At 40.9% G+C, this 19,153-nt stretch overlaps 2 protein-coding genes across 13 annotated transcripts in view; both read left to right on the top strand.

The window, feature by feature from the left end:
- aifm1 (apoptosis inducing factor mitochondrion associated 1) overlaps nucleotides 1-9,406 on the top strand; it is a 42,987-nt gene extending 33,581 nt beyond the window's left edge. For 6 of the 10 annotated variants that reach the window (XM_086013126.1, XM_086013133.1, XM_086013128.1 and 3 more), the window contains 20 exons: nucleotides 1,270-1,400; nucleotides 1,644-1,761; nucleotides 1,865-1,888; nucleotides 2,560-2,667; nucleotides 3,940-4,011; nucleotides 4,149-4,220; nucleotides 4,332-4,400; nucleotides 4,632-4,759; nucleotides 4,833-4,963; nucleotides 5,109-5,199; nucleotides 5,408-5,492; nucleotides 5,573-5,649; nucleotides 5,834-5,942; nucleotides 6,004-6,111; nucleotides 6,212-6,300; nucleotides 6,396-6,536; nucleotides 6,932-7,074; nucleotides 8,211-8,335; nucleotides 8,790-8,977; nucleotides 9,059-9,406. In XM_086013126.1, coding sequence (XP_085869252.1) covers nucleotides 1,270-1,400; nucleotides 1,644-1,761; nucleotides 1,865-1,888; nucleotides 2,560-2,667; nucleotides 3,940-4,011; nucleotides 4,149-4,220; nucleotides 4,332-4,400; nucleotides 4,632-4,759; nucleotides 4,833-4,963; nucleotides 5,109-5,199; nucleotides 5,408-5,492; nucleotides 5,573-5,649; nucleotides 5,834-5,942; nucleotides 6,004-6,111; nucleotides 6,212-6,300; nucleotides 6,396-6,536; nucleotides 6,932-7,074; nucleotides 8,211-8,335; nucleotides 8,790-8,977; nucleotides 9,059-9,130 — 2,081 coding nt within the window. In that variant the 3' untranslated portion in view covers nucleotides 9,131-9,406. Of the gene's footprint in view, nucleotides 1-190; nucleotides 567-1,269; nucleotides 1,401-1,643; nucleotides 1,762-1,864; nucleotides 1,889-2,559; nucleotides 2,668-3,939; nucleotides 4,012-4,148; nucleotides 4,221-4,331; nucleotides 4,401-4,631; nucleotides 4,760-4,832; nucleotides 4,964-5,108; nucleotides 5,200-5,407; nucleotides 5,493-5,572; nucleotides 5,650-5,833; nucleotides 5,943-6,003; nucleotides 6,112-6,211; nucleotides 6,301-6,395; nucleotides 6,537-6,931; nucleotides 7,075-8,210; nucleotides 8,336-8,789; nucleotides 8,978-9,058 lie in introns of those variants that run through there. The other 4 variants (XM_086013125.1, XM_086013124.1, XM_086013130.1 and 1 more) reach the window with 4 other exon arrangements.
- Nucleotides 9,407-9,552: 146 nt separating this feature from the next.
- glra4b (glycine receptor, alpha 4b) lies at nucleotides 9,553-18,696 on the top strand. Of its 3 annotated transcripts, none has more exons than XM_086013141.1 (10): nucleotides 9,553-10,683; nucleotides 11,132-11,259; nucleotides 11,948-12,015; nucleotides 13,500-13,723; nucleotides 14,875-14,957; nucleotides 15,034-15,171; nucleotides 15,277-15,491; nucleotides 17,212-17,370; nucleotides 17,863-17,955; nucleotides 18,050-18,696. In XM_086013141.1, exons 1-10 carry the CDS (start codon nucleotides 10,625-10,627, stop codon nucleotides 18,314-18,316), a joined length of 1,434 nt encoding a protein of 477 aa, XP_085869267.1. In that variant the 5' UTR covers nucleotides 9,553-10,624; the 3' UTR covers nucleotides 18,317-18,696. The 3 variants fall into 3 exon arrangements, with proteins under 3 accessions (XP_085869267.1, XP_085869268.1, XP_085869266.1); XM_086013142.1 differs by having other exon boundaries at nucleotides 11,129-11,259; nucleotides 17,866-17,955; XM_086013140.1 differs by having other exon boundaries at nucleotides 11,129-11,259.
- Nucleotides 18,697-19,153: the final 457 nt, after the last annotated feature.

Here is a 19,153-nt window from a genome sequence, read left to right as displayed (position 1 = left end):
TATGGCAGCCGTTATGCGCATGCGAAGATTGCTCAAGAGGCGGGGTGCGGCTTATTTCGCGAGGGATAGGCTCGATAAGGAACCTACACCCCCATTGGCTCAGAGTGGACGTTGGGCTGCTTTTGACCAATCAAATCGGATGTGAATATTAATGACGTTACGCCAAAGATCTTCGAATAAGAGATGTATTTGTTTGTGACTGGCGCTGAACCGATTTTACATTTACATTACCTAGCAAGTTACGGCGCCATCTTTAGTCATCAGCTTTCCTAGCAGTATCCCTCTTGAGCGTTTTAAGCTCTTTACAATTACCCATGATTCCTCTGAAACGTGTGACCTGTCTCTGGCCTTGTGCAGCGCGGCAGGTAGCACGACTGTCTGTAGGCGGCGGTTGGATTAGGTAAACTAAGTAGCAATAGTGCACCAACCTGACAGGTCGGCAAGTGAAGAAGGAATTGATAAGAGCGGAATTGCCACAATGCTCAAATGTAGAATCGTGTGGAGAAAGCTTGCTCCTCTTGCCAGAGCCTCGTCAACACTGTGTCGGCAAAATGTGAGGAGAACAGGTATGCAAAAACTTAACACACAGCTTGATATATTATTTTTAGCCCTCCGAATCATTTTTGGCCAGCCAATTAACGGTGCTTGTTATTGCTCTGTGTCTTCTCGTTTTCCTCTTCGGCCAACCAATTTGGCGACTTTTTGGTAAAAGTGTGACCTTCAATTCACCGTTAAAGAGCTAAAGTAGCCAACAAGCGATCGGCGATATTCCCCGAAGTTAATGCCAATTTATTACTTTCATCCCCTGCGTTATGCCTGACTAAAAATGTCACAGGGTTTGCTTTTTACTAACGTGAGCCAATTATGGCTTGAGATTTAATACTATAATGTAACAAAATGTTTATTACTATGGTTGTGTGCAGTGGTGTGGCAGCTGTTTCTAATATTGTTATATACCTAATCATCTTTGTAAAGGCAGAATTTTGATGCAGGTCCTCAGTGCAAGTATGCCTAATTTTGTGGTCTGCGACTGTTGTCTGTAAAGTCTCTGTAGAATTTAACAAGAACAAATCACTTCCTTTTTAATACATGTAAAGAGACTTTCTGAACATGCTGTGATGTAAAGAAGGATGTATTATTTAGTAGCACAAATACTGCACACCAGTCTCTCACCACCCATCAACATCCCAAAATACTTATGGTTTGAAAACTTGATCATAGCAATTGTGAAAACTGATCAAGATGGTGCATTGCATTATTTGTTCTCAGGTTTTCACAATGCCAGAATACCTGCACATGTACCTGCGGCTCACATGGCGACAGGGCCTGCAGGGGGTGGTCGGGAAAACCAGCTGTATGTCCTTTTGGTTGGGGCAACCTGCCTTGGTGGCGCAATCTACGTGAGTGATCTCATCTATACAGTGCATGTAAAAAGTCTACACACCCCTGTTCGAATGCCATTTTTTGTGTATAAAAAATGAGACCAAGATCATTTCCAAAACCTTTTCCAACATCAATTGGTAAGAATAAAATTAAGAATCAACAACTGAGATAATTGGTGTGCACACCATCCGATAACAAGTGATGTGTTGGCTGTTGCACTGTATAGCACAATAAATAACCGACTTCCTTTGTCTTCCCAGGCATACAGAACTGTTAAAGGAGACAAGCAACGATATCAGGAACGAATTGACGAAATTGCATCTCGACCGCATCGAAGCACCAAAGAAGCAACCACTAGCGTCCAAATAGAAGCTCCTGGTTAGAACATTTGATTTTTACTACTGTTGATTGTTGTTGCAAGCCACCTTTATTTGTTGCAACCCACCTTTTAACTAAGGGTTTGTATTGTCTGTTTTTGTAGCCACTGAGGCCATTGAAACAGAAGGTGAGTGATTAAGTCTAATAAAGATCACAGGGAACTCATATAATATAGATTCTCTCCATTGATTTTAATGCAAAGACATGTTTTTGACTATGCGTAACTGATGCGTCTGTAGTAAGAATGTTCATTCATATAAATCCGACCTTTACGTCATCAAAAAACAATTTGCCCTCCAGACGGGCGAGAGAATGCTGGGGAGAATTCTGACGATCATCCGTGAATCTTCAAGATTATTTCGAGTAACAGTGTTGACTTGATGGGTTTAATTGAATCTCACCTGGAACATGGATTGATAAGCCTCGCCTCATTTCACTAAAATATTCTTACCTCCTCCCACAGCATTTAACACAAAATCCGAATTGGACATCAACCTTGTGAACGTTGCCTTATTGTCGTTGTAGTTTGCAGTGATGTAGAATTGTACTGCAGCATGAGGAGATTTGAGTCTCATATTTTGGTTACATCAATTAGGACAACATGAGGAAGCCAAATGAAAATCAGCTCTCCATATAATGCAGTACACTTCCACAGCACTGTAAACTACACTCACAATAATAGAAATGTTAAGCATACGTCTGTTACAGTGTCGGTTAGAAGTGAACAATGTCTTTGTAAACACACCAGAAATTAGTTGCATTGAGTTGTAAAGTCCATGGTATTTTTTGGTCGCTCAGCTGTTCCTGAGTCTGTTCCTCAAGCCACACCTTCGTCAGAAGAACCGAGCCCTCCCATGCCTGATGCTGACACAGCAGTCCCAAGTGCGACGACTGAACCTCCACAAGGTTATTTGCTGACTTTTCCAATTAATGTCTGTATGAAATGTGGCCTCATGTCTAAAAGTGTAGATTAATTTCAAATTCATATTAGTAATGGTTTTGACTCCAATTTCCATTGCACCAGAAACTCATCTTGCAATTTAGAAATATATTGTGACACCAACTGGTCCTTTTAGGTAATGCAATATGGTGGACACTCCATAAATTTGGAATTCAGCCAAAATTGAATTAATCGTACTATGATGATTATGAAAAATGTAAACCTGCCTTGCCCTTAAGGCACCTGAGGTTTTGCCATCATCATTTCAAAAGGTTGTAGCTTGCAAATGGTTAGAGATAAAGGCATACTTGAAATGTTGCTTGGTGTAATTTGGCTACGTTGGCACTTGACGGGTTAAAACATGTCTTGAAGAACTGTAAATGTCTTGGAATGGTGACAATTTGACTCCTACATTGCTTCAGTTTCCATTACCGGCATTTGCTATGGCAAAAAATGTTTTGAAATTTGAGCAATTTGCAATTCGGTTAGCAAGGGTGGTTCAATTGACAATAATATGAAAAAAATAATTGTCGGCGAGCATTGCAGAATCGATTGTGTTTGAAGTTTTAGTGGTTCCACTGTTTCTTCCAACACTTTGCATATGTTCCCCACACCTTTTATACATGAGCCCTCTGAATGCTTTGTGCACTCAGTCCTAACGTACTGCATGCAGTACTAATCCTTTTTCGTGATTATTATTTTTCACATTTTATTTAGTGATGGATGCATTTTTCCTCCTTCACACTTGACCTTTTTGATTATTTATCTTTTTAAGTGCCCTTGTGTTTTTCAGCTTCATGTTGTATTAACCCAGTATATTAACTCTTCACAGTTGCAGTCACTGTCTTTATATGTTGATCATTGTGTCCATGTGGTTTTGGTATCCTGCTATCGAAAGCAACTTTATTGTCAATGTGTCTTATGTGGTTGTTTCCAATGTAGAGCATATGTTGTCTTTTGGGCGTCGCTAGAAGTTGCACTTCCAAGTGGACTACTGCTGCATTTTTGGGGGGATTAAAAGGGAATCATTCGAACAAAACATTTAAAATGTTTTAAAATGTGCTATGATATGCAGGAAGTGGTTTACTTGAACTGGGCATCATCCAGCTATGATTCATTGTACGATGCATTGTCTGTATTCGTATTACCTAGGTGAGAAAATGCATGAGTCTTCGTGGTTTTCCCCATTAGTAGTCTTAAATTCTTAGTCTAAACTCGTGCTATGGATCCCCTTACAGCAGATGAGCTTGTTTTAGAAGCGGCGCCAGAAGAAGCAGCAAAAGCACCAGCTGAGCCACTAGTTGAGGAGGGTAAGACATGTAAAGAAAGGAGTCGGCGTCTTTTTTGCCGTATATGAGGGCATGCCAGCAATTTAGTTGCCTGTATTGACTGAGACAGTAAAATCTCAGTCACAGGCTAATAACTAATATTACCGCTATACTACCAGAACCCTCGCCCCCGTCCGAGCCAGGCCCAGCTGAACAAACCGAGCCGTCCCCTGCGCCTTTTGTGGAGAGCGGTAAGAGGCGTGCCCCCAGGTCCTTTGCACGGAACCTGTGACGTACACTTGCGACATCTTTGACTCTTGATTTTGTCTTCACTGCTATTGCCGCTCCGGTCACACTAACAGAACCTGCAGCAACTGAAAGCCCAGCAGCAGAGCCGCCTGAGCCGCAGGCTGACGTTGTGGCAGAGAGTGGTAAGACTTGTTTCCAGCAACGTTTGCAACAGAAAAAGGGGGCAGATGCCGAGATTTTTCATCATGTTAATTTCTCTGCTTTTTTATTGTTTTTAAAATTTATTTTCTCACAGCTTACTCTAACAGTAACTTTTTTTAGTCCCCAGCTTCATTTCTCTTCACTCCCAACAGGTTTTTAGGCACTGGTCGTCCACCATTCTCTGACTCGTTTCTCTCTTTCTGACATGCAAGCTGCAGGACTCGACACCGCACGGCCCTCACTGACGCTCCCGTCACACGCCCCCTACCTCCTCATTGGTGGAGGGACCGCCTCCTTTGCTGCTGCCCGCTCTATTCGAGCCAGAGATCCCGGCGCCCGTGTGAGTTTGCTTTCTGCTTCAAAATAGCTTCATGTCTGTTGTCTGTAAACTTAACGGTGACCCCTACGAACAGGTTTTGATTGTGACGGACGAGCCGAACCTCCCGTACATGCGACCGCCTTTGTCCAAAGAGCTGTGGTTTTCCGACGACCCTGCTGTGACGGAAACACTACGTTTCAAGCAGTGGAATGGAAAAGAACGAAGGCATGTCGCGTGTCTGTCAAGTTGTGAAAACACAATTCCAACCTCTTAGCAGGAAAAGTGAACCGCATTTCATCATGTAATCTGACGTCATACTACAATGGGGGCAAAGAAAATATGGCATTGACCCTATTTTTTTATTTTGCAGTATTTACTTCCAGCCACCATCATTCTACATTACTCCCCAGGAACTGAGTAATGCAGAAAATGGGGGCGTGGCTGTTCTCACAAGCAAAAAGGTTAGTTGGTGATTGTTTCTGTTTTGCATGAGAGACATTTAATTAAGGCTACGTTGAAAGGCATTTGACCAGAGTGGGCAGGTTGATTTTACAAAGATATCTGTGTAAACGCGGCTATGGCCGAATTATTGACAAATTACTAAACTACCTTAGTTGATGTAAATTCTACTGATAGGATTTTTGACAAGCAAAAAATGTCTCATTATAGGTTGTTCACATGGATGTGAGGGGAAACAAAGTAAAACTGGATGACGACACAGAGATTTCATACGACAAGTGCTTGATTGCCACAGGTATGTCCCATTACCAAACTTATAGCCTTCCTGTGAGCAACCTTTTGCACTGCGTAGAAGCTCATTTCAACTCATCTAAGGTGGTGTTCCAAGAAATTTGCAAGTCATAGACCGAGCCGGAGAAGAGGTGAAAAAGAGGACGACGTTGTTCCGTAAGGTCAGTGATATCAAAACCCATCCGGGTCATCATACTTTTTTCTTTTCTTTTTTTTTTCTTTTTTTTTTGAAAGCATTGCTGTCGAAGAGATTTTGACAACAGTAGTTGAAAACCTGTTTTTACAATTAAAAAAAAAATATATATGATAAGGTAAAAAGAATGTTCTGCGTTTTCACCACTCCAGATTGATGACTTCCGATCTTTAGACAAAGTCTCCAGAAACATAAATTCCATCACAGTCATCGGAGGCGGCTTCTTGGGCAGCGAGCTGGCCTGTGCCCTTGGCAGGAGATGTAAGACAAAGAGGAGAAGAAAACACTTGCAACAAATTACTCACTAGTTGTCCCGTTTCAGCTCACGATTCGAGTCTGGAGGTGATACAGATGTTCCCCGAAAAGGGCAACATGGGCAAAGTTCTGCCTGAGTATCTCAGCAACTGGACAACAGAAAAAGTCAAAACAGGTTTGCCTCTGTTGTGCTTTGTAGCTCATCGAAATCTACTCATAGAAGTACTTTTTTTTTTCTCCCTCCATTGGATAACATTCTCAATTTGAACTCCTAGAGGGTGTAAAAGTCATCTCGGAAGCCCTAGTCAAATCTGTGACATGCAAAGATGATCAGTTAGAAATAAAACTAAAGGATGGTCGATTGGTAAGCCCAGTGTAACTCTGACCATACGATACTATTATTTTTATGTATTTATTTTTCTTTTTAAATGTGTTACTCATTCCTGCTTCATGTCGCAGGTAAAAACGGATCACGTCGTTGCAGCTGTTGGCCTGGAGCCCAATGTTGACCTTGCCAAGTCGGCAGGTCTGGAAGTGGACTCGGACTTTGGTGGCTATCGTGTCAATGCAGAGCTGCAAGCTCGGTCCAACATTTGGGTGGTAGGTTAATGTTTGAAAACTACTGCGTCAGTAAACTACTTGTTAATAATTCTTTACAAAAGGATAAATGTTCCTTTCGGGGAAAAAAAAAAAAAGTTAAATGAGTTAAGTAAAAATGATTGCTTAAATTTTAAATGACAAGTGATTACACTGAAATAGAATTGGCCATCTGTGTTATGATTTTAATGTCTAGTTTATGCTTGTGACTTTAGCGCTCTCTTGAGATGAGCTCAAATCATGGCACAAAAATGAAAGGTCTACCTATTGACGTGCCGTATGCGTTTTCATTAGATTTTATTTTTAAGAGTAAAATCTTTGTGTGCTCTATTGTAAAAATGCTTTCACAGTCTAATCCACACCGCCGACGCTCTTGGGTGTCCTCTTTCTTCATTCAGGCGGGAGATGCTGCATGTTTCTACGACATAAGACTTGGCCGCAGACGGGTGGAGCACCACGACCACGCTGTTGTCAGTGGTCGACTGGCGGGAGAGAACATGACGGGAGCCAACAAGCCGTACTGGCATCAGTCTATGTTCTGGTGCGTATTAGCAAGTGAACTACTTTACAGTATTTCCTGCTTCTGATGCCAGGTGATTGCCGCATATCTGTGTTGTTCCAATAGATTTTTTCAAGCACACGCTAGAGTAGTATGAACCTGTGTAAATGACTCAGGTTCAAACCTTTTAATGGATTTCCATTAGGCCTTCAATATGTTTCAGGGCAGACAAGCATCGGTAGATGCCGTCAGGAGGCCACGTTGCATAGAAAACGGGTCCAAAAAATCCAAGCATTGTGTGGAATTTGGCCATCACTTCACAGATGACTGATGTGACTGCATGGTTTAAACAGATGCTGAAATATGAAACAATGCTCATGTCATTGAGGGGAAAAAAAAACCCAGAAACCTTTTCAGGATAAGCAAAACCTTGTTTAATACAATCAATTAATCATACAATCCAGAATTTTAAACATTTTGGGGGGACTAATATGTAACTTAATTTTACACTTGCCTAACATAAAGTTTTGATTATTGTGACAGTTTGACATAATTAATTTACCAGAGCTGGGCATTTTACTACAAAATGAGCATCCGTTATTCGTCATCCGTCTGCAGCGTGTGTACCCTTCCGTCGTCTTTCATTCGCCTTTTTTCCGGGGGTAAAAAAAATGGTATATACCATAGGCCGGTCCGCCTCTAATTTTAAACAGGCGTCCGTCGGTGATTCTGACTAAAATTTTGCCAGAAAAATTACTTTGGCCATTATTTTAGGACTGTGATATTAAATAAATTCAATCACTACACACAGAAATTAAAATGACTTTTTTCATGATTACATTTTTTAATCATTTTTGTTTTAGACTAGAGCTAACAAAAAAAAACAAAAGCCACTGTCTTAAACCATTAGAATATTACATAGCAATCCAGATGATTTTTAATAAAGAAATTCGGTCGGAATTCGCTTTCTGAAAAGTATGTATTTAATGAATGTGTATAATATTTGAATTGAACTATTCAGTTGGATTCTAATGTATTGAATGCAACCTGTAGAGCTATATTTCACATTGCAAGTTCTTAAGTTTATTTATTTATTTATTTATTTTGTAGTTTATGGTATTGCCATATACGGCCACTTGTCTGCTGTTAAGTCCTTGTGTCCCAATATTGCATAACAGGAGTGACCTGGGTCCTGACGTAGGATACGAAGCCATCGGGATTGTTGACAGCAGTTTGCCCACTGTGGGGGTCTTTGCCAAAGCCACAGCCAAGGATACACCAAAAGCTGCCACTGAGATGTCTGGTATGAGCAGTAATGAAATATCTAAGTAGTATTCCTCACTATATCGTGTCTCTTTATGTCCCTACCATATTTCTTTTTTTTTTTTTTTAAAGTGATTGTTTTTATTTTTTATTTTTTCTAACACAGTATACTTACTGGAATGTAAAGCCACTGCCGCTGATTTCCTTTTCAGTTATTTGTTGAATGGTGAGAGAACAATAAAACACAACAAAGAGCACACTCACGCAGGAGATGCTGATAGCCACAGCTTACATTCTGACACTCGCATGCAGGCACGCGCAACTAGGCCCCGCCTCTTAAAGGCAAACTAACAGACACTGCTATACGTAATTTTTTTCTATACATTTTTGCTTTCAGTTTTTTGTGTGTATTCAAATGTATTTCCTCTAGGTGATATTGTTCAGTTTGGGGCCAAGTGTTCAGCTTTGCTGTGTTCTGTGAAATTGTGCTGCAGGAACCGGTATCCGCTCAGAGAGTGAAACGGAGGACGTGGCATCAAGTGCCGTGGCCTCCCCTACACCTGCTCCCGCTGTGACGCACAAAGACGACTACGGCAAAGGCGTCATCTTCTACCTGCGAGACAAAGTGGTGGTGGGCATCATCCTGTGGAACGTTTTCAACCGAATGCCCATCGCAAGAAAGGTCAGCTGTCTTATTTAGTACCAAAATAGGTAGCTTCAAGATTGTGGAATTGTTTTTTAAGACATCTTTTATCATATGTAGATTATCAAGGATGGAGAGGAACATGCAGACCTAAATGAAGTTGCCAAGCTGTTTAACATCCACGAGGATTAGGACTTTGAAGACCATTGACAATAGAGTGGCTTTTTGTGAATTTGTCCTTTTAAATATCTGATCAATTCATGTAAATTGTAGGATTTCACCAAATTATTTTCATACGACAGTTGAAATTTATCCACCAGAATCCCTACTCCTGCCCCCCAAAAAAGGGATGTCTCGCCTTGGCACAAATGTTTCTCTGACAAACTCCTGGTCACAGTGTAATGGCCACACAACATGCTGTCAAAGCAGCTTGTTGGAAGAAAGGCTGAAATAAAATCTATTTTTAAATCGGAGTTCTCCCCTTATTCTCGCATGACACTCATGTGGGATGCGTTGACCTCAAGGGATTGTTGTACTCTGTGTGCTTAAGTTCAAGATGGAGCAAACGGATGTAGGCAGCCACCCTGGTCTCAAATCAGCATGTTGTTTAAGTAAGAATCAAGTAGGTCCACTGTGCTGCAACAGTAGACCAAAGCGCCGTGGCCTACTTATGTTGTCTGGAGGTAAAAATGCTCAAGCATGCAGAAACAGTTTTCTTATTCTCCTTTGAGTTCCCCATTATTAGTAATACATTCCTGTTTACTCACCACACACATTTCTTATTCTATTTGACACTGAAGGCTCCAGAGCCAAGCGATGCAGACGTGCAGCAATAATGGGCCGTCTCTTCCTTTCTTATTAATTTTACATGATCAAGTGGATGAATCGCTGGATGGGGCGATGAACACGAGCTTCCACATTTATATTTACATTCCCCCCCCCCCGCTCATTCGAAGATGCACTCAGCAAGCTGGAAACATCGGACATCTCAGCTTAAGATGGAAAACACTGATATCCACTGTTACCAATAGAAATGTGAGCTGTGCAGCAAACATCGTGGAAACTCAGTGTAGCTGCTTTAAATTTAATCTTGGCTGTTGTGGAAAACATCATAAGCGCCCCAAAACCTAATCTAAAAGGGTCCAGTTGAACCTTTAAGTTGAAGTATCATTTAAAATGTGTCAAATATGGAGAATGTGGATATCCAGTACCGGTACTAGTGGTCTAAATGTAATTCTAAGATTTGTGCCGAAATGTGTTAAATGAGTTTAATAATTTAGAATTGCTCAACAAAATCTTTTTTGCCAGTATCATGTTCGAAAATTGGTTAATAAACCTAATTCAATACGGCCAATATTTCTGTCCCTGAATTGAAATAAACGGTTACTGTCTCCTTAAATATTCTTGCAGTCGTTCCTTGAACATGCCTATGGCCATTTAAAAAAAAAAAAAAAAGGGAAAGCTTGAAGTCTTTCCCACAAACACAAGCAGTGGGGAAAAAAGTTCCCAGGGATTCTGAATTATACAGTAGCAGCGTCCTTTAGTTGCTGAGGGAGAGAGAGGGAGGAGCTGCTGAGTTCAGACGACAGCTTTAGCTGGAGGAGCAACAACAAGTTCCCAGCATCTGCATTTCTCTCTTTTCGGTCCGATTTTCCCTCCAGAGGTGGACTGTTTCTTGTTTTGAGGATGCAACTGCACACCGTGTGTTTGCTGTGGGCTCCTTATGTGTTTTTTCTGCAAGGCAGGTACTGTAACATGTTTCATTACGTCACATTCTGAACGTACAAGTAAGCTTGTTTTGTTGGAATTTTTTATAGAGACTAATTTCTGTTTATTCTTACAAAACAGTCATTCGTATGTGACTTTCTTACAAGTATATTTAATCACTACTCTTGTAGATATTGAAATAGTTCTAACACTTAAGTCACCAGTGTCCTATTTAAGTTGCATGTTTTTTCTACATGTGAATGCAACCAGCATGCAATCAATATAGATTGTACTAGTATAAATGCTGTAATTAATTTCGAACCATTAACCACCAATTGAATATTTCCTTGAATACAAATGCTGAAATGCATAATAGTATGATTGAATATCACGACATGATGATGTCACATTTGAATAATCGCCACCAAAACGTAAATAAAACATACATGTGATGCCAAATGTGTCAATGCTGTCGTCGCCCAGCAGGTCAGTCCAGTGTAAGGACATGAAGTTACCCGGCGGTGCATCCAGACCGCCCTCGCCATCTGACTTTCTGGATAAGCTGATGGGTCGCACATCTGGCTACGACGCTCGCATCCGACCCAACTTCAAAGGTAACACCGGATGCGCCGGCAGTGCGGAGTAGCCTCCCTGTCGTGACAGGTGTGAGGAAGCTTTGCCGCTCAATTTGTCCAAAAATGCGGGCGTTGAGGTGGCACAAATCCCTGACAGATGGGTCAAGGGGGACCAGAGATGCTACAGGCTGGGTTGCTTCCCACACAAGCCTTATGTGTTTTTTCACATTGTTTCACTGTTGACCCACAGCCTTGGGTTGGGATATTTTTACACTTCCTTCAGATCCTTTTAATTTGAAATGCGCAGCAGTGCCCGTGTTGTTACCCCCCACAGGCCTATTTAAGTCCAATCCTGATCTCTAGCCCTACATGAAGCCAGAAGATTCTCTCTGACACACTTTACCCCACACAAGTCTCCAGGGTTGATTTTCATATATATTTCATGTCATATTTGATACCTCTCTCCACTCTGTCGTCAGTACATGCTGAGGAAAAATCCCAGCTGATTATCTATAAATACACTAACGTAACTAAAGTAGAATCAATAAATTATTGCCCCCAGGGAAATGAGGCACTTAAATATTTCATGTGTAGTGGTCAACATATGGGCTACATAAATGGGAGGGGACTAGTATTCCTGGATGGGTCTGTTTATTAAACACATTGTAGTATTAGAGAAATAAGGCAACCTTTGTGACCATGTTGTGTAACAATGTGCCCCTTTTAGGACCTCCTGTGAACGTCACCTGCAACATCTTCATCAACAGCTTCGGCTCCATCACTGAAACCACCATGGTGAGTTTTCCTCATGATCCTCCAAAGCAGAGCACAGCATAATAATATGTTTTGATTGACACTAAAGAGCAGTGCTCATTTGACCATGTGTTTATTGTAGTTGTAGTTTGCAGTGAGATGCAATTGCCCTGCAATATTTTGACTTGGGTTTCTAATTTCTAATACATACATTTGTGAATTTGCCTGTCCAGTATTATAACATTATTGCTTTCGCACCATCTGATAGCATCTTGGTGCGTTGAGGAGCTCTAGTTGGGTAAAAGTGGCCCTTTTTTTGCCATATTGTGGCATTTATAGGCAAGTACAGTACAGTCAATGCCCCCCCCCCCCTTTTTTTTTAAATTAATTTTATAACCTGGGGTGTCATTTTTACAATTTTCATCAATTACATTACGTTATGGGTGTCAGTTTCGCTTGGCTCCCAGTGAATACTGTATTCGCGTTTGAAAATATATATTAATATAAACACGGTTATGAAAACATTGCAGTGTAATAGTCCTCTGACTGCATCAATCTGGACATTCATGTCATTTTGAAATAAAAATGTATTTAACTTTTTATTTACTAATGCTTTTAGTACTACAATACTAATAAACTAGTAAATTAAATAATAAGTAAATGTTGAGTATCCATAAAGGGGCATATCGATGTGTAAAAATAGTCTTGGAACACAACATTTATTAATATGTCCTCTCCTTTGAATCATCACTGATGATAAGATTTATTATCATAATTTGTGTACAGTGGACCGAACATTAATTAATCTTCAGTTAGAAGAAGATAAACTTACAGACATTAATTCATGAATATTCTTTGACTGTTAACACCATCAATAAAATGCAAAATGTCAAATGGGATTTCCTCATCAAGGTTTAAAAAGACTCCAAAAAAGAACTCTCTCTTATTTATGAGGTCTGAACACTTTCTGAGGGCTTTTATTTATTCACATTTAGAGATAGTGAGACTCATGTATTTTCTAAAATACTTAAAAGGGGTCCTCGTTAAATATTAATTGTCATAATTGAAAGTGGAGTATGGTGTCGTTTTAGATGATGAGCACACAAGCCGGTAAGTGTCAGTATTTTTTTGCAGCCTTTTCATTTTGTTCTTACACACTCACCTGTTTAGAGAGGTCAGATTGACTTGTCTCTGAATGGATACTTGTTGGTAAAAAAACAAACACAAATCACAGTCTACTCTAGACTGTTGAAAGTCAACCTTCCTCTGCCTAAATGACTGAGAGGCCCACAAATGCCCTTTTTATTTGGATGCCTAATAGTGTTTGTCCATAGGCTGGGAAAATGTTCCTTGATTTGTCATGCACCTGTCATTTTAATACAGTACATATTAGCTCGGGGTGAATATAATGCATGAAAGGTCTAAACAAGAATGCAATAATTTAAGCCTGATTTTAAAAAAAATATTCACTTTTTCATTAGAATTGTTATTCAAGCCTTTAACTATTCTATGTATCTAAATTGCAGGACTACCGTCTAAACGTATTTCTGCGCCAGCAGTGGAACGACCCTCGACTAGCTTACAAAGAGTACCCGGATGACTCACTGGACCTGGACCCGTCCATGTTGGACTCCATTTGGAAGCCCGACTTGTTCTTTGCTAATGAAAAGGGAGCAAACTTCCATGATGTCACCACGGACAACACACTGCTCAGAATATTCCAGAATGGAAATGTCCTCTATAGCATCAGGTAATGCACATTACACTCTGCATCTGACTAGACAACAAATTACATTGAACAAAATTTCTTATTGTAAGTAAACTGTGTTGACATAGGAATACATGAATGATTTTTGGACCAATGAAGTGAAATCGGAGACCTAATAATCTCGCCTAGCATATTATGGGCTGGTTTGGAATCACTGGGATAAGCAGTATAGAAAATGGAATGCAATTTTCTTTTGTCAAGTTATCTTTTTTTTTTTTTTTTTTTTTATTCAACTCTTGTATTGGAGCTTATTACATTACATTTCTCAAGAATGAAAAATCAATTTCCATGAATGCACTTCTATAACAGCTGGTTTTATATCCCGCCTCATGTTTTTTTTTTCCACTCCAGTTCAGCTGAGTTGTAATTGGTGTCCAGCTAATCCTATGAACATGTTCATGGTAAACAATAACTGCAGGCTAAATAAATTCAAGTCGCTAAAGTGACACAAAAGCAGTGTGGCGTAATAATCAGGAGAGTAGATGGTAAGAAATATGAAGCCTTGATTTCATTTCTATCAACATTTATGATATGGCAAATGTAGCCACAAAATCCGGTGGCATTTATGCGGGGGGGAAAAAAACTACAATTTGAACTTGTAGGTATCACTTTACAATAATGGTAACCTGATGAAATGTGTGTATAGGGTTTATAATGGTATCATGTATATTTCCGAACTCCCCTCATTATAAAACATTGCGGCTTCTTCCAGCAGATGAACTCATCATTATAAAAGCTACAGCTGAGTTCTGATCATCTAGCAGTACTGATGTAGTAATGTAGATCAACAGAATTGTTCAGGTTATTTTTCTTAATTTCATCACTCATTTTCGAGGCCACTTGTGGCCAAGTAGAGTTCATAAGACTCATTTATACCTGAACCCAAAGGCCGATGAAAAAAATTAATAAAGGCCACTCATGCCTACTAGGCAGATTAAATTCAATTAGGGAACATTAACTTTGCAATTGAATTATGGTACACTTCTGTATCAAATATTAAATACAGAAAGACAGAAAAGCATCATATCATTGGCAGCTTCCCCTGATGCTGAATTAATTGCCACTGCTAAAGTCATTGCTCGGACCTACAAAATTGGATGATTGAAATGCGGTGTGCCATCTGCGTCCTCCAGGCTGACATTAACCCTCTCGTGCCCCATGGATCTAAAAAACTTCCCCATGGACAGTCAGACGTGTATCATGCAGCTGGAGAGCTGTGAGTGACTCTCATTTTAAAGCCAGTTGACAACGTTGGATTGACTTCTGCAAACAAGCTTCTTTCTCTCTTCTAGTTGGCTACACCATGAATGATCTCATCTTTGAGTGGCTGGACGTGGGCGCCGTGCAGGTGGCCGACGACCTGGTGCTCCCTCAGTTTGTGCTGAAAGAGGAGCAAGGCCTCGGCTATTGCACCAAGCATTACAACACAGGTAAACAACATATAGGTTGACCCCCGTCCAGCATCTCGGAGGACCTCTGTCGCTCTACTTCTAATGAGCCTGTTAGTTTGTACCTGTATCTCCTCCTGTGGTTAGGTAAATTCACCTGCATTGAGGTCAAATTCTACCTGGAGCGCCAGATGGGCTACTACTTGATCCAGATGTACATACCCAGCCTGCTCACTGTCATCCTTTCCTGGGTGTCCTTCTGGATCAACATGGATGCGGCTCCGGCCAGGGTAGGCCTGGGCATCACCACGGTGCTCACCATGACGACGCAGAGCTCCGGCTCCAGGGCGTCCCTGCCCAAGGTTGGACTCTTTGCTTTATGACACGTAGCCCCAAGGAACCATATTTGATAACTTAACGTAGAAGTCAACCCAAAATATTTCTTTACAAGAATATGTTCTATGCACCTTCACTAGTCTAAACGTGGCATTCTGATTGATATTGCGTTTGTGGAATACGAGTTAAGCAGCAAAATCCACACGCTTTTAGTCATCTCTGGGGGCGGCCATTTTGTCACTTTTTGTCAACTGAAAATGACATCACTGTTGCTCAGGGCTCAGGTAACAACCAATTATGGCTCATCTTTAGAAAACAGGTGATTACCTGAGCCCGCTGTACCGTTGTTGCTTGTATCCCAACTTTGGGGTGGCCAACAATGAGCCTATTTTCTTGCTTCCCTTAACAAATTCTTGTTTCACACCACAATGATCTGGCAAAAACATGGCTGTGGGCTAACTAATAATTGAGTACCGGTAACTACTAAGTGGATTGCTTGTAGTGTTTAAATAGTAAAGACAGTTGCCTTCCCTAACGTTACCGTAACGCAATCAAGTCAGGATATGCTGTGGCAATGCACAGAGAGAAATTGATGAGGAAGGTCATTCATGGCTTTTGAGGTTTGCAGCTTGTGTTTGCGTTTTGTGGAGGCTACATGTTAGAACGCGGTGTTCAAGTAGAAATCAACATTGCGGCAGGAGAAAAGTGACTGCTTTTTCTCCACCCACTAGCCCAGTGTCGTATGGACTCTTTGGTTTAATGAGGTGTGTCACTATGTCACTATAAAGCATGCAATATATAGCAGTTTCCTTAGGCTAGATGATAGAACATGTGTATTTACTTAGGAAAGCTCCCTAAGTGAAATGCCTGCGAGGTGTCAGTGGTAGCCATGGTACGAGCTGCTTGAATTCCTCTTAAGCTTGACGAAACATGGAATCCTATCCCACAATTCCTTGCCCCACTAATGTGGGGAGCAAAACACCCACAAGTCAATTATTTATTTCAAACTCAGGGTTAATGAAGGGACAGTTCAAATTAAGAAAATAAATATAATCCAGTGTAAAATACTTCCTCAATGGCAACACAGCATTTTAATACAGTGTCTTATGATGTAAAATAACAAACATTCATCAGACAAAGAGGTTAACCTATCAACCTAAAATAAGCATAAATTCTTTTATGTAAATTTCACCAAGGGTTAAAACTGCATAGAATACAAACATCCGGCTGGTGCTGCAACAGGTTGGCAAGTAAAAAAGCTTTTAAAACGATTGATTGTTTCCAAGCAGATTGAATTTTCGTGTATGGAGCTTTTTTGTTACACGACCATAGATGTGAGAGTAGAGCTCTGTGCAAAAAGCTTCAAGATCTACAACTCATCTGTTTGGGGAAAAAAAAAACCACATAATCAGGCCACTCCATTCAGATTAAGGTTTTCGAGTTTTGTTTACTTTTGTAAATGCAATATATTAGTGTAAGACGTTTTCTAATCTAATAATCTATCATAATAATATTGCTACATTTTGTTGCTTTATCAGCAATAATTTTCTTCTACCGTGATTGGCTGGGAGAAAGCACATGGTTCTACTGCCTCTACGTCAAGAATATCCTGGCCAAAGTATGAGTTAAAGTGAATTTTTAAGTGTTGAATGGATTTCGATTGGCTGGATATGAACAAAAGAAAGTGAAAATTGTACTATATGAAATGGGACTTGGTCCAATACTGAGACATTTCTGTTTTTGCAGGTGTCCTATGTGAAAGCCATTGACATCTGGATGGCGGTGTGTCTCCTCTTTGTGTTTGCCGCACTCTTGGAGTACGCAGCCGTGAATTTTGTGTCCCGACAGCACAAGGAGTTCTTCAGACTCAGGAAGAAGCTCAGAGAGCAAGAGCGGCAACGGACTGTGAGTGCAAGCCATCCACTCAGGCGCAGCCCCTTGGGCAGCTGTCACCTGCAATTCCCTCTGCCCGGCTATGCACGGGCTCCGCATCTCAGCTGCATGTTGCGCCACTGACAGCGTTGACCTGTAATTAATTGAAGCCGTCACCCCTTCCCACTCTCGGCTGCACACTTAACATCTTTCTAGCTCACCTTGACTCTCATGAGGAAAAAAGAAGAGGAGACAAAATGTGCTTTGGCACTCTGGAATTTAAAATATTCCTTGAAAGAAGCGGCACTTGTTAGACCAAAGTAGGATTCATAACAGTCTTCAATGTTTAAATCACAGCCCTCAAAGCAGTTGCATGGAACATTTGCATTTATTTGACAGGATGCCAACGCAACGCTCTGTTTACTTTTCCTTCACATTGTAATAAACAACGACTGTTAATGAACACAAACATGCAGTTGGATGATTCCATGTAGACTATGTGCCGCTCTCTCTCTCTTCCATTAGCAGGGAAGTGGGGAGAGTAAGACGAAAGGCAACATGTCAGGCAATGACGCGGCTCATGGGAGTGCAGGGCAGCAGTGCAGTGCCTGTGCTAGGGTACGTGTCGCCGCCCGCTTCGCTTTAAAACAACAAGCTGCAAAAAAAAGACAACACACCCGATCCTCTAAATTCAGTCTTTTCTCTTTCTCAGGAAGAGGAGCTGGCACGCCAGGGTTTACTCTTCCACACTTTTGGCCTTGGACTCGCGAGTGCTTCGGAAATGGATGCAACTCCAGTGTTTGCTGACTTACCTCCTGGCTTGGGCTACTATGACATAAGGCGGCGCTTTGTGGACCGAGCCAAAAAGATTGACACCATCTCTCGCGCCTTGTTCCCGATGAGTTTCCTTATGTTTAATGTCCTCTACTGGCTCACCTACAAGGTCCTACGGCATGAAGATGTCCAATTTAAACTGTGAGCCGACAAAGAGGATGACAGTGGACAGTGTCACTCAAGCATTAACAGGCCTCAGCTGAGCCGTGCAACATGTGTAATGACTGCATGTCAGCTGCTGTTAAAGAGGAAGTCAACCCCAAAAATTAGTTGCAATAAAATGTTCGATGCGCCCCCACTTGTCAAAACACGGCATTCTGATTATATTGCATTTATGGAATATGAGTTAAGCAGCAAAATCTCCCCGTTTTTAGCCATCTCAGGGGGCGGCCATTTTGTCACTTTCTCTTGACTGAAAATGACATCACAGTTGCTCAGCGCTCGGGTAACGACTAATCACGGCTCACCTGTTTTTTGAAGCTGAGCCATGATTGGTGCTTACCTGAGCAACTTCGATGTCGTTTTCAGTCGACAGATAGTGAAAAAATAGCCGCCCCCTGCAATGGTTAAAAACAGTTGGATTTTGCTGCTTAGTTCATATTCCACAAATGCAATATTAATCGGAATGCCATGTTTCGACTAGTGGGGCTGCATAAAACATATTCTTGTGAAGAAATTTTTTGGGTTGACTTCACTTTAAGGTAGTCCGCAACAAAGCTATTTTGATTCATATTATTATAGTAATATTAATATTTTGAATACTCTACTTCCAAAGAAATGCACTTTTTATTTGAACTCATGAGCCATACTGTATAGCACACCTCAGTAAGCGCCTCGATTACAATGAAGTATCAGTAACTTAAGAGAATTATTATTCTTTATGTGCCCCTTCTTAAACTTCACTAGCATTTGGAGTGCTGCATGCTCGAGATTCCTAATTCTCAGGTTGTGTACTCATTTTCACATGACGCTGACCACTCTA

The sequence above is a fragment of the Filicampus tigris genome, chromosome 17 (genome assembly GCF_054856515.1).
Source record: "Filicampus tigris isolate MCC_2025a chromosome 17, RoL_Ftig_1.0, whole genome shotgun sequence".
Classification (NCBI taxonomy): Eukaryota; Metazoa; Chordata; class Actinopteri; order Syngnathiformes; family Syngnathidae; genus Filicampus; species Filicampus tigris.
This window is presented reverse-complemented; position numbering and strand designations above follow the sequence as displayed.